This window comes from Rhinopithecus bieti, unplaced genomic scaffold, assembly GCF_001698545.2.
Source record: "Rhinopithecus bieti isolate Rb0 unplaced genomic scaffold, ASM169854v2 scaffold_13400, whole genome shotgun sequence".
Lineage (NCBI taxonomy): Eukaryota > Metazoa > Chordata > Mammalia > Primates > Cercopithecidae > Rhinopithecus > Rhinopithecus bieti.
Genome location: NW_016807991.1, coordinates 4,649,033 through 4,661,477, shown reverse-complemented (window position 1 = coordinate 4,661,477; position 12,445 = coordinate 4,649,033). Strand labels below are relative to the sequence as shown.

The 12,445-nt window shown below is 48.6% G+C and overlaps 2 protein-coding genes across 5 annotated transcripts in view; both read left to right on the top strand.

The window, feature by feature from the left end:
• Nucleotides 1-5,371, top strand: part of PRPSAP1 (phosphoribosyl pyrophosphate synthetase associated protein 1) — a 50,729-nt gene extending 45,358 nt beyond the window's left edge. For 2 of the 3 annotated variants that reach the window (XM_017884862.1, XM_017884861.1), the window contains exons 8-10: nucleotides 2,409-2,479; nucleotides 3,284-3,430; nucleotides 4,602-5,369. In XM_017884862.1, the coding sequence (XP_017740351.1) occupies nucleotides 2,409-2,479; nucleotides 3,284-3,430; nucleotides 4,602-4,760 (377 nt within the window). In that variant the 3' untranslated portion in view covers nucleotides 4,761-5,369. Of the gene's footprint in view, nucleotides 1-2,408; nucleotides 2,480-3,283; nucleotides 3,431-4,601 lie in introns of all 3 variants that reach the window. The other variant, XM_017884860.1, reaches the window with a different exon arrangement.
• Nucleotides 5,372-7,362: 1,991 nt separating this feature from the next.
• QRICH2 (glutamine rich 2) overlaps nucleotides 7,363-12,445 on the top strand; it is a 34,363-nt gene continuing 29,280 nt past the window's right edge. For both annotated transcript variants that reach the window (XM_017884859.1, XM_017884858.1), the window contains exons 1-3: nucleotides 7,363-8,661; nucleotides 11,375-11,434; nucleotides 11,806-11,916. In XM_017884859.1, coding sequence (XP_017740348.1) covers nucleotides 8,128-8,661; nucleotides 11,375-11,434; nucleotides 11,806-11,916 — 705 coding nt within the window. In that variant the 5' untranslated portion in view covers nucleotides 7,363-8,127. The remainder of the gene's footprint in view (nucleotides 8,662-11,374; nucleotides 11,435-11,805; nucleotides 11,917-12,445) is intronic.

Below are 12,445 nucleotides of genomic sequence, written 5' to 3'. Positions count from 1 at the left end.
TTTTTTTTTTTTGAGACGGGAGTCTTGCTCTCTTTCCTAGGCCGTGCAGTGGTGTGATCTCAGTTCACTGCAACCTTTGCCTCCTGGGTTCAAGCAGGTCTTGTCTCAGTCTCCCGAGTAGCTAGGATTACAGGCATGTGCCACCATGCCTGGCTAATTTTTATAGTTTTAGTAGAGACAGAGTTTCACCATGTTGGCCAGGCTGGTCTAGAACTCCTGACCTCAGGTGATATGCCTGCCTTGGCCTCTCCAAAGTGGTGAGATTACAGGCATGAGCCACCGTGCCCAGCTGAAAAGGAACCACATCTCTTTAAGAAGCGGGTAGATTGGTCAGGCACAGTGGTTCATGCCTGTAATCCCAGCACTTTGGGAGGCCAAGACGGGTGAATCACTTGAGGTCAGGAGTTTGAGACCAGCCTGGCCAACATGGTGAAACCCCGTCTCTGCTAAAAATATAAAAAATTACCCAGCTGGTAGCGTGCCCTATAATCCCAGCTACTCAGGAGGCTAAAGCAGGAGAATCACTTGAGCCTGGGAGGCGGAGGTTGCAGTGAGCTGAGATCATGCCACTGCACTCCAGCCTGGGAGACAGAGTGAGAATCTGTCTCAAAAAAAAAAACAAAAACGGATAGGTCAACATAATTGCCTATTTACATGGTTTAAAAACAGAATCTCAGGAAGCTGCTCCTAATGGTGGTGGTTTGAAACCCCCCTCCCGCCCCATTTTAAGTGATTTTATATACAAAGCCTTCTTGTCTTGCCCAAATTCAAGAAGTTGTCTTTGTTTCTATGATACGAAATCAGGAAATACATGTCTGTCGAGATGTATAAAGTAGTGCTGAATTTCAGCTCAGCTGATTTGCCAATATACAGAGAAAAACACCTGTTCTTTGAGATACACAGTGCCTACTGGTGGAAATCAGCCAAAATTGTTTTTTGGTAGTCACTAAACTCTGTTACCCTGGATTTTATTCTTTCACTTCCCCCACTACTAGACTAATAAATATTTCAGAATAATAACAAAGTTTAAAGAAGGAATACTTAGCCTATTCTTCTGAAATAGTCTTTGTTTTTCTTCTCTGTTTACTAACCTCCTTTTGAGGATAAAATCTTATTTCCTTTCTTTATCCTGTAGTTTCCTTTGTACACTCACAGCCTTTCTTCAGATGCAGATTTTGTAGTCAGATAAAAGTCTCTACTTTAAGCACTAATTAAATCAGGAAAAGATGATGGGCCTGGAGTTATTGTCTTTAAGTTCCTGATTTTGAGGAAACTCTGATTATGTCAGTAGTGCAGTTATCTGATAGTAAGGTTACACTGTCCAAATAAGGTGACTTTGGAAGAAAATAACATAAAGCCATCTCATGATCTGGCAGCCTTTCGCAGTTTTGCTTTCTGCAGAGCAGCATTCCTTCTGACTGTCTCTGCCAGTCTCCATGAGAGTGGGGTTTCTATCTGCACAGCATTGCAGTGCAGCCTCTCCGTGTTGGCAGAATCTTCCATGCTCTGCTGGTTCATTGTCTTTCCAGCTGTGCTGTGCACTGTGCTGGTTGCTGAGCTCCTGAGACACGGCTCATCTCAACTGGGAAGTACTGTGTGTATAAAACACACACCAAATAGAGAAGACTTGATAGGAAAAAAGTGTAAGGCTGGGTGTGGTGGCTCATGCCTGTAATCCTAGCACTTTTGGGAGGCTGAGGTAGGAGGATTATTTGCGTCCAGTTTGAGACAAGCCTGGGCAATATAGCAAGATTCCCTCTGAAAAAAAATGTGTAAAACATCTCATTAATAAATTTTTATATCAGGCTGGGTGTGGTGGTTCACGCCTGTAATCCCAGCACTTCGGGAGGCTGAGGCAGGTGGATCACCTGAGGTCAGGAGTTTGAGACCAACCTGACCAACATGGAGAAACCCCGTCTCTACTAAAAATACAAAACTCAGCTGGGTGTGGTGGCAGATGCCTATAATCCCAGCTACTTGGGAGGCTGAGGCAGAATTGCTTGAACCCAGGACGCGGAGGTTGCAGTGAGCCAAGATCGTGCCATTGCACTCCAGCCTGGGCAACAAGAGCGAAACTCCATCTCAATAAATATATACATACATACATACATTTTTATATCAGTTACATGTCGAAATTATAATATTTTGGGAATTACATAATCTGTTTTTAATGTGGCTACTAGAAAATTCAAAGTAACATGTATGGCGTGCCTTCTATTTCTTTTGGCCAATGCTGCTGTTTCTGAGAGATCGCAGATCACAGGTTCATGGAGGGGGAATCTGCGTGGTTGGTTTGTTTTTTGTCTGTATAGTGGTTGTGCCACCATTTCCAGGGAATGAGGTTGTGATTACATTTCTCTAGTGATACATGAATGACTGAGATCTTGTAATTTGTTTTGTTTTGCTAGTGATGATGGCCAAAGAGAAGCCACCGATAACTGTAGTTGGAGATGTTGGAGGCCGCATTGCAATCATCGTGGTATGGTTATGTGTCATCCATTTGCAGAGGTGACACTCCTGGCACTTGGTCAGTAGGTTGTCCACTCTGGGACTGTATTTCTAGGAATGATGATCTAAATGGAGCCACATATCCTTTCTCACCCAAACTCCCTTGTGCCAAGTGGCAGAACCCTCTATACAGGTGAACACACATCAAAGTATAACCTACAGATAGGAAATGGGCACAGTACTCCCATGAGAAAATTCAGCACCTTCACCTTCATCATGTGGATTCTAGGTTCTTTAAACCAGCTCACCTAATCATGCTTGAGCGTTAGAGCCGAAAGATGAACTGAAGATGAGCTGTTCCATTTTCACGACTAAGAATGGATGTCCCCGTGCAGACTCGTTCTGCATGTTGACATAGTTTTTTTCCCAGCCCTAAATATCTGCTGACTAGTGGGTCACGAGTCCTTTGCTGTAGCACACTTTATTTCAGTTTTCTTCTCATGTCACGTTCTATTTGAAACAAAAATAAATGGAACGCTGGCTATGTGGGATTCACAGAAATGTGAAACAGGAAAATGAGTGTTGGCAGTCCTCAGCTCCAGCCGTAACATCACAGGTGCTTGGCTGCGCCCTCCTCTGACAGACACACGAGGTACTGTCAGGTACTTCTGTTACCATTTCTGGATGCTCAGTCTTTGACCCAGGCACACAGCTCTGATTTTCCATCAGAAATCCTCTGAAACTGAGTGCAGGGAAGAGGAGAGCGGCGTGTGCATTGACAGTCTGGGCTGGAGGGTGTTTTTTTTCCTACCAGCTCACTCTGTTCTCCTCCCAGGATGACATTATTGACGACGTGGAGAGTTTTGTTGCTGCCGCGGAGATCCTGAAAGAGAGAGGCGCCTACAAGATCTATGTCATGGCCACCCACGGCATCCTGTCTGCAGAAGCCCCCCGCCTGATTGAGGAATCCTCCATAGACGAGGTTGGGCTGCTTCTAAATCTTGAGCCAAGATTTGCTGCTGTGTTTTCTGGGAATAATAAAATGATTCAGTCAATACTAAATTGCTTAATCTGTCTATAGCTTTTCTAACTTTTGCCGGCTAGCAGTTTGTTGGGACAGATACATGTTTAGGAATACAGATTAGTCCACGACTTACCATGGTTCAACTTAGAATTTTTTGACTTTATGATGATGCAAAACCATCGCAATTACGATGTAATGTATAGTATTCGTTAAATTACTTGAGGTATTCAACACTTTATTTTAAAATAGTAGCTTTTATTATAAAATGAAAGCCTTTGCCCTAGATGATTTTGCCAACTACAGTCTAATGTAACTGTTCTGGGCATATTTGAGGAAGGCTAGGCCAAGTTAATGATGTTCAGTAGGTTAGGTGTATAAAATGCTTTTTTTTTTTTTTTTTTTTTGAGATGGAGTCTTTGTCACCCAGGCTGGAGTGCAGTGTTCCAATCTCGGCTCACTGCAACCTCTGCCTCCCGGGTTCAAGCGATTCTCCTGCCTCAGTCTCCCAAGTAACTGGGATTACATGCGCCTGCCACCAGGCCTGATTAATTTTTGTCTTTTTAGTAGAAACAGGGTTTCACTATGTTGGCCAGGCTGGTGTCCAACTCCTGACCTCAGGTGATCCGCCCGCCTTGGCCTCCCAAAGTGCTAGGATTACAAGCATGAGCCACTGTGCCTGGCCTAAATGCATTTTCTACTTAAAATATTTTCAACTTATAATGATGTGTTTATCCAGACGTAACCCTATCATAAGTTGAGGGTTATGTTGAGAGTCTGTGTATGTCTATTTGCATAACAATTTGCAAATATTTGGACACCCTAGGAACTTTTCTCTTGAGGCTGGAATTCTTCCCTTATGATCTGAGAGTTCTGCATAGCACTGGGCCTCACTGTTTCTGTGTGGAGACCGTGCCATTCCTGAGATTTTCGTCTTTTGTTCTGAGGACATGTAACTTTTCCTTTGCATAAAATTAGTTAAGTTTGGTTTATAAAAACTATACTCAGTGGAACAAGGTTTTGTAGTTTGGAACTCAGGCTGTGGGGACTCAGTGTTGGATAAACCTTTCTGTGTAACCAGTTTGAAACACACTTCAGTAACAGTGTTTGTTTTCCATCACTGTGTGACTAGGTGGTGGTGACGAATACTGTCCCTCATGAGGTTCAGAAGCTGCAGTGTCCCAAGATAAAGACTGTGGATATCAGTTTGATTCTTTCTGAAGCCATTCGGAGAATCCACAACGGAGAGTCCATGGCCTACCTTTTCCGAAACATCACTGTGGATGACTAACTTTCACGAGGGTCTCGACCCTGGACCTCCTGAGGGAAACATGGAAAAAGCAGTGCCATGGGTGATACAGTGTTTCCTTGCCAAGGAGGACTGGAAACAGCCTGGAGTTAGATAGTCTCTCTTGCCCGGATTGATGGGTAGGAGGGATTAAAAGAGTCAGGAAGAAGACAGAGCTAATGGATAAATGTCTTAACATGGCCTTAAATCTCTGCTGTCATCAGCCCTGTTCTTAAAAGTTCTAGCTGCTTTCCTGAAAATAATCTGAAAATCTTATTGATACTAAAGAAGAGTTAAAGGCACATAAAGTCTCAACTCTATAATGTTCATTTAGTTGTTTCAGCTCCAGGGAAATGGAGGTATTGATGTTGAGCCTGGTTAGGGAAGCTGAGCGCCTGTGGCTCTATGACTATCCAGTTGGCCTCTCCCAAATCAACTTCAAGTCTTTATATAGAGAATCGTATTTTTCTTTCAGAAATTGTTATGCCTACAGCCCTTGAAAAAGGAAGCATTCATGTTGTTACATCTTCCAAGGATGTCAGATTAGAAAATGGCATCCCACCTCTGGGTATCTGAATGGCTCTGAAGTTGCAAATAAAAGAATTTGTTGTCTTGCTAGTCTTTTCATTAGATGGCAGAAGACCATAGTTACAGAACAGCAGTCAGGTCTGTGGCTGGGCACAAACACTTGCCCAGGTTCTGCCCTCTTCTTAAGTATTGAAGCGGAATCCTTGCTGAATACTATATTTTAAATCTAAATTAAAAAAAAAAAAAAAAAGGCTCGGTGTGGTGGCTCACGCCTATAATCTGAACACTTTGGGAGGCTGAGGCAAGGAGGATTGCTTGAGCCCAGGAGTTTGAGACCAGCCTGGGAAACATGGCGAAACCCCCCCATCTCTACAAAAAGTACAAAAATTAGCCAGGCATAGGTAGCGTGTACCTGTAGTTGCAGCTACCTTGGGAGGCTGAGGTGGGAGGATTGCCTGAGTCAAGGAGGCTGAAGCTGCAGTGAACTATGATTGTACCATTGCCGTCCATCGTGGGTGACAGCAACACCCTGTCTCAAAAAAAAAAAAAAAAAAGGCCAGGGATAGTGTCTTAATGCCTGTAATCCCTGCACTTTGGGAAGCTGAGGCAAGTAGATCACCTGAGGTCAGGAGTTTGAGACCAGCCTGGCCAGCATGGCAAAACCCCATCTCTACTAAAAATACAAAAATCAGCCCAGCTAAGTTAAAAGCATAAGTTCATAAAAGACTGCAAAGAGGCCGGGCGTGGTGGCTCACGCCTGTAATCCCAGCACTTCGGGAGGCTGAGGCGGGTGGATCACGTGAGGTCAGGAGTTTGAGACCAGTCTGGCCAATATGGTGAAACCCCGCCTCTACTAAAAATACAAAAATTAGCCGGGTGTTGGCAGGGAGGTGGATGCCTGTAATCCCAGCTACTCGGGAGGCTGAGGCAGGAGAATTAATTGGTTGAACCCGAGAGGCGGAGATTGCAGTGAGCTGAGATTGTGCCACTGCATTCCAGCCCGAGCGACAGAGCAAGATTCCATCTCAAAAAAAAAAAAAAGACTGCAAAGAACTACTTATTTTGATAACTTTAAAGGCCTACTGTGCACCAAGTTACTGGAATATGATGATCGAAAATCCTTCAATTAAATAAACTACTACTCAGGCTGAAGTAAAAAATCTGAACTTGAACAGTAGTTAAAATAGTAGAGTTATTCCTTCCAATCCATGGGGGATTGGTTTCAGGACTCAGCCTCTTGCCCATGGATGTGCAAGTCCCTGATAGAAAATGGTATAGTATCTGCATATAAGCTATGCACATCCTGGATGACGTATAATACCTACGGCAATATCCATCCTGTGTAAATGGTTGTCATGCTGTATTGTTTAGAGAATCATGACAGGAATCTGTACATGTTCAATCCTGGTTGGTTAAATCTGCAGATGCAGAGCTCATGGAGGAGGCTGGCCATGCATGGCACACGCTCATAGGTTCTCTTTAAGTAGCTTTGCTGTGCCTCTGTTAGGAAGTTTTATTTATATGTTTTTGGGAAGAATCTGGTATGGGGAAGTCATGCCTCCATTGTTAACACCAGATTTGTCTGGTGCTGTTTAATCCTGCTTTGTAAGGAGCTGAAGCATGGGCGCTTGACCAGGTGAGGTTTTAAAAATTTTTAAATTTATTTTATTTTTTTTTTGAGAAGAAGTCTCACACTGTCACCCAGGCTGGAGTGCAATGGCGCAATCTCGGCTCGGCTCACTGCAACCTCTGCCTCTTGGGTTCATGCCAAGTCTGCCATATATTAATTGATCTCAAAAAACGGCCAGGCTTGGTGGCTCACACCTGTAGTCCCAGCCCTTTGGGAGGCCGAGGCGGGTGGATCACCTGAGGTCAGGAGTTCAAGACCAGCCTGGCCAACATAGTGAAACTCTGTCTCTGCTTAAAATACAAAAAATTAGCCGGGCATGGTACCATGTGTCTGTAACCCCAGCTACTCGGGAGGCTGAGGCAGGAGAACTGCGTGAACCCAGGAGGCAGAGGTTGCAGTGAGCCGAGATTGGCCATTGCACTCCAGCCTGGGCGACAGCGTGAAACTCTGGCTGAAAAGTAAAAAAAAAATTATGGCAGCACAGAAAAGGGACAATTAGCCACCAAATAGTCGTCCGGTGGCTAATTGGAACTGCCTGAGTAGCAGGTTGTCTTTTCCGAGTTGCTTCGCCTTTGACTGAACGAAATATGCGGACTGTCTGCAGGGGACCAAGGCCCCAGGACTGCATCCGTTAGACACGGGGTCACCACTGTGGAATGGACGCAGCTGATGACACAAAGCATGGTTGCCAGGAAACCCTCAAGTCTTTCTGTCCTTGTGTGGCCCCACCAAGAGTGAGTGAATCCTGGCCTTTCTAGGTTAAGGGGATGGATGGGGTCGAGCTGGATCTTGGGAGGCCTCCTTGGCCCTTGTTGCCGAGGCTCCCCTTGTGATCCCTGTGGTGGCCTTTGCTTCCCCTCTGGGGCTCGCAGCGAGGGCGTGTTCTTAGTGGAATCTTCAGGGCACTCGGGGGCCCCCACGTTTCAGACGTCCGCCGGCACAGGGACTGGGAGTCCAGGGCTCCAGCTGGGGGACCCGAGGCCGGCGACAGACAGCGGAGGGGTGGCCATCGCGGACCCCGCCGGGGAACGGAGGCGCGGATTCCCCGGAAGCAGGAGCTCCGTCCAGTGACTCGCCCAGCGCTGCTGGACCCGGGGCAGGGGCGCCCCGAGGACCTCGCAGGGCCCCTGAAAGGCCCCACGGCGGGGCGCGCAGTGAGCGGGAAGTGGTGGGTGGGTGCCCTGCGGCAGCGCACAGCTCTTGACAGCCACGATGCCGCCCGCGACCACAGTCTCCCTCCGGGAGCTGGCGGACCTCTCCATCGGCACCCCGGAGGTGGGCGCCGTCAACTTCACGGCCCTGCACACGCTCATCGTGGCCATGCTCAAGAACCTCGACCTCCAAAATACCCGGATCGACTTCCAGGCCCCGTCGCCAGAGCCCAGCCGCTCGCTGCTGTCCGCCCGGAGCTCGCTGAGCACCCCACACCTGCCGGCGCCCAAGGAGGCTCCCAAGGGGGCGCCCCGGGAGAAGCGTAGGGGCGTGGGCCGGGCGCCTCCATCAGCGCTGGAGAGCCAAGTGAAGGACCTGGGTGGCCAGGTGGAGGACCTGAGCAAGCAGCTCAAGCGCGTGGACAGCCAGATGCAGGGCATTGCCACGCACGTGCAGCGCTTCTCTCAGGCCAGCGGGCTCGACCTGGCCTCGCAAGAGTGGCCGGAGGAGCAGGAGGTGGCCATGCAGGTGCTCGATAGGGTGCGGACTGGGAGTATCATGAAGGACGCCGCCGAGGAGCTCAGCTTTGCCAGGGTGAGGGCGCAGGTGGAGGCACGCGCAGGCCGTCTCCCTCCTCCAGGCCGCCTGTCTCCTCCAGGCCGCCCTCCAGGCCTAGCCGAGTCCCCACCCACCGTGGAGGGGCGAGCAGTGGTTTGGACAGAGGGGCTGGAGATGGAGGGGATGGGGACCGAGGAGGTGCTAGGCCTCAGTGCGACTGGCTAGATAGAGTGGCCCATGCTCTATCTTGCAGTCCATGGGGCTGCTTTAAGATGTCATGCAAGACCCATCCCACCCCCTCCTTCCTAGCCCCTGTTTACAAGAGAGGTTCGCCCACCACTTATCAGACATCCAAGGACCAGAGCTGGGCCCTTCTCAGAAGATTCTTAGAGTGAATTCCCTTTTTAAAAAGAGTAAAGACGGCCGGGCGCGGTGGCTCAAGCCTGTAATCCCAGCACTTTGGGAGGCCGAGACGGGCGGATCACGAGGTCAGGAGATCGAGACCATCCTGGCTAATACGGTGAAACCCCGTCTCTACTTAAAAATACAAAAAACTAGCCGGGCGACGAGGCCCCGGGGCGCCTGTAGTCCCAGCTACTCGAGAGGCTGAGGCAGGAGAATGGCGTAAATCCGGGAGGCGGAGCTTGCAGTGAGCTGAGATCCGGCCACTGCACTCCAGCCTGGGTGGCAGAGCAAGACTCCCTCTCGAAAAAAAAAAAGAATAAAGACATAAAGAGATAGGCGCTGAGGACAAAGACTCCCAGAGAAGGGGAGTCAGGATGGAGAGTTGGACCTCAGCTCCCTGTGGCCATGACACAAGCCACAGCAGGCAGGGGACAGTTTCACTTGGACTTCTTTGTTTTCTTTTTTTTTTGACACGGAGTCTCACTCTGGCACCCAGGCTGAAATGCAGTGGTGCAGTCTTGGCTCACTGCAACCTCCGCCTACCGGACTCAAGCGATTCTCCTGCCTCAGCCTCCTGAGTAGCTAGGATTATAGGCGCGTGCCACCATGCCCGGCTAATTTTGTATTTTAGTAGAGATGGGGTTTCACCATGTTGGCCGGGCTGGTCTCAAACTCCTGACCTCAAGTGATCTGCCCGCCTTGGCCTCCCAAAGTGCTGGGATTACAGGCATGAGCCACTGAGCCCTACTTTCAATTGGACTTTTGTTTTCTTGGAGGGACAAGTGCATATAATCATTGAGCACAAGTATTATTCAGTGAATAGCAGGAAGCAACCAGGTCAGCACCGGGAGGTAATAGACACGTGCATGTCTCAGAGCCACCTTAGGTTGGTCCTGAAAGAAAAAGCAGAAGCAACTAGGAAGGCAGCTGGACAGGGAGGCCAAGAGACAGGAGGGGAAAAAGAGGCTGGGAAGAGGCAGGAGGAAGAGGCCAGGCCCCAGCAGGTGAGCCCTGGCCGCTCATGCCCTCCTGCCATATCACCCCAGGTCTCAAGACCCCAGCACCAACTCACTTTTGCTCTGGGAAGCAAGTTTGCTTTCCTTTTCAAACTTTAAAGTGTGGTAGGGTTTTTTTTTTTGTTTTAATTTTGGGGTTTTTTTTTTTTTTTTTTTTTTTGAGACAGTCTCACTGTCACCCAGATGGAGTGCAGTGGCGTGTTGTTGGCTCACTGCGACTCCATCTCCTGGGTTCAAGGAATTCTCCTGCCTCAGTCTCCCTAGTGGCTAGGATTATAGGTGCATACCACCACGCCCAGCTAATTTTTGTACTTTTAGTAGAGATGGGGTTTTACCATGTTGGCCAGGCTGGTCTCAAACTCCTGACCTAAAGTGATCCTCCTGCCTTGGCCTCCCAAAGTGTTGGGATTACAGGCAAGAGCCACTGCTCCTGGCCTTTTAGTTTTTAGCTAATCTTAGATTCTACAAGTTTGCAAAAGTTATAAAAAACAAGTTTTATTTTTATTAATATATTCTTTCTTAATCCCAAATATGATAGTAAGCACCTTATGTTGTAGCGATTTGCTTTGGTTCTTTTGAGGCGCTTTTCTTTTTAGACAGCACCCATGTTCAGCTACTGTTGAGGTACCTGGCACCACCTGCAAGGCAAGGTGAGCCTCATCCTACAGGCTTTCATGAGTGGATTGGAGCTGAATCCCAGGACCAGAGGATCCCATCCCTGCAGCAGCACTTACTCTTACTGTGCTACCAGCCAGGCCCCCCACTGCATCTCACTTCCCTTCCTGCACTTGGCTGGGAAAAGACCCAGGAGCCTGGGCTGACTGGCCAGGTAAAAACCAGGTAGAAGGCAGGGGCTCCTGCCTGTAATCCCAGCACTGTGGGAGGCCGAGGCTGGAGGATTGCTTGGACCCAGGAGTTCGAGACCAGCTTGGGCAACGTGGCAAGATCTTATCTCTACAAAAAAGTGTTTAGCTGGACGTGGTGGTGCATGCCTGAAGTACCAGCTACTCAGGAGGCTGAGGTGGGAGGATTGCTTGAGCCTGAGAGGTCGAGGCTGCAGTGAGCTGTGGTGGCACCACTGCACTGCAGCCTGGGTGACAGAGCGAGACCCTGTCTCAAAAAAAAAAAAAAAAAGGAAGCCAAAAAACCCCCAAAAAACTCAAGTAAAAGAAACCCTCCCTTTCCGTAAGAGCCACATGCATTCACCTTTCCTCATCTCCTGGCACTGAGTCAGTGTGTGAGTGTGCGAGTGTGTGTGTGTGTGTGCACGTGTGAGTGCGCATGGGTAGGGGTTGCTGTCATTCTCCTTTCCTGAACTCTTCTTCTAGGTACTTTTACAGCGGGTTGATGAACTAGAGAAGCTATTCAAAGATCGGGAGCAATTCCTGGTAATACCAGCCAGTTCCATGGGAAGGGGCTCTCCAGGGGGCTGGCCCTCTCTCAGCATGGCCCTCTTTCCAGGGCTTGTCCATCCGGGGCAGGCAGTGTGTGCCTTCTGCCTCTCAAGTCTCTGCCCCTGGGTTGGAGGGGAATCTGTCTCATCCCTGCCCAGCACTCTACTGGGTTGCTCACATGGAACAGAGAACTGTCTTCCCAACCTTCACTGATCACTTGAAGGGTGATGAATTCTCCCTGGGGCTGGGGCTGGGGCTGGGGCTGGGAAGGATCCACCCAGATCCTGTTAGACCAAGTCTGTCCCTAAAGCTTCTTGGGATTAATCGAGGGGTGTATGTGTGTGTGTCTTGTCTGTCACTGTCAGGAACTAGTCAGCCGGAAGCTGAGTTTGGTTCCTGGTGCAGAAGAAGTCACCATGGTGACCTGGGAAGAGCTGGAGCAGGCAATTACGGACGGCTGGAGAGCCTCACAAGCGGTGAACCAGTGGGGGCCTGGGCCGTGGTCTTGGGTGGGGCTCCCCAGAACCTCTTGCTTTGTACAGTTGCATGGGATTCTGTTCTATGGATGTTCATAGTTTGCGAGTTTCATTGATATGGGTATTTTAAATGGTTTTTCCAATCTTAAGAACAAGGTGACATTCACGTGTGAATAACATGCATCCCTAGAAACGGATGTGCGTTAATGATTTGGCTAGCCATTAGCAAATTGCCTTCCATGGCTGCTGTTCCAATGTAGACCCCCACCAGCAATGGGAGAGAGCGCTTATTCCCTGACATCCCCCTAGCGCTGTATATTGGCACCCAATTTTTTGAGCTTTGCCAACCCACTGGATCAACAGAAAAGTTGAAAAAGAGCGTAGTTGTTATTTGCTTTTGTAGCTTTTCAAACTTTTTTTACAGTCTGTCTTGAAATGCAGGTATCTTTCCTTATTAGTGGGCCATAGTGACAGACCCTGGAAATAAAACCTCTGTAGGGGCCCTTTGCTGGGGGGGAAATTTTTTTTT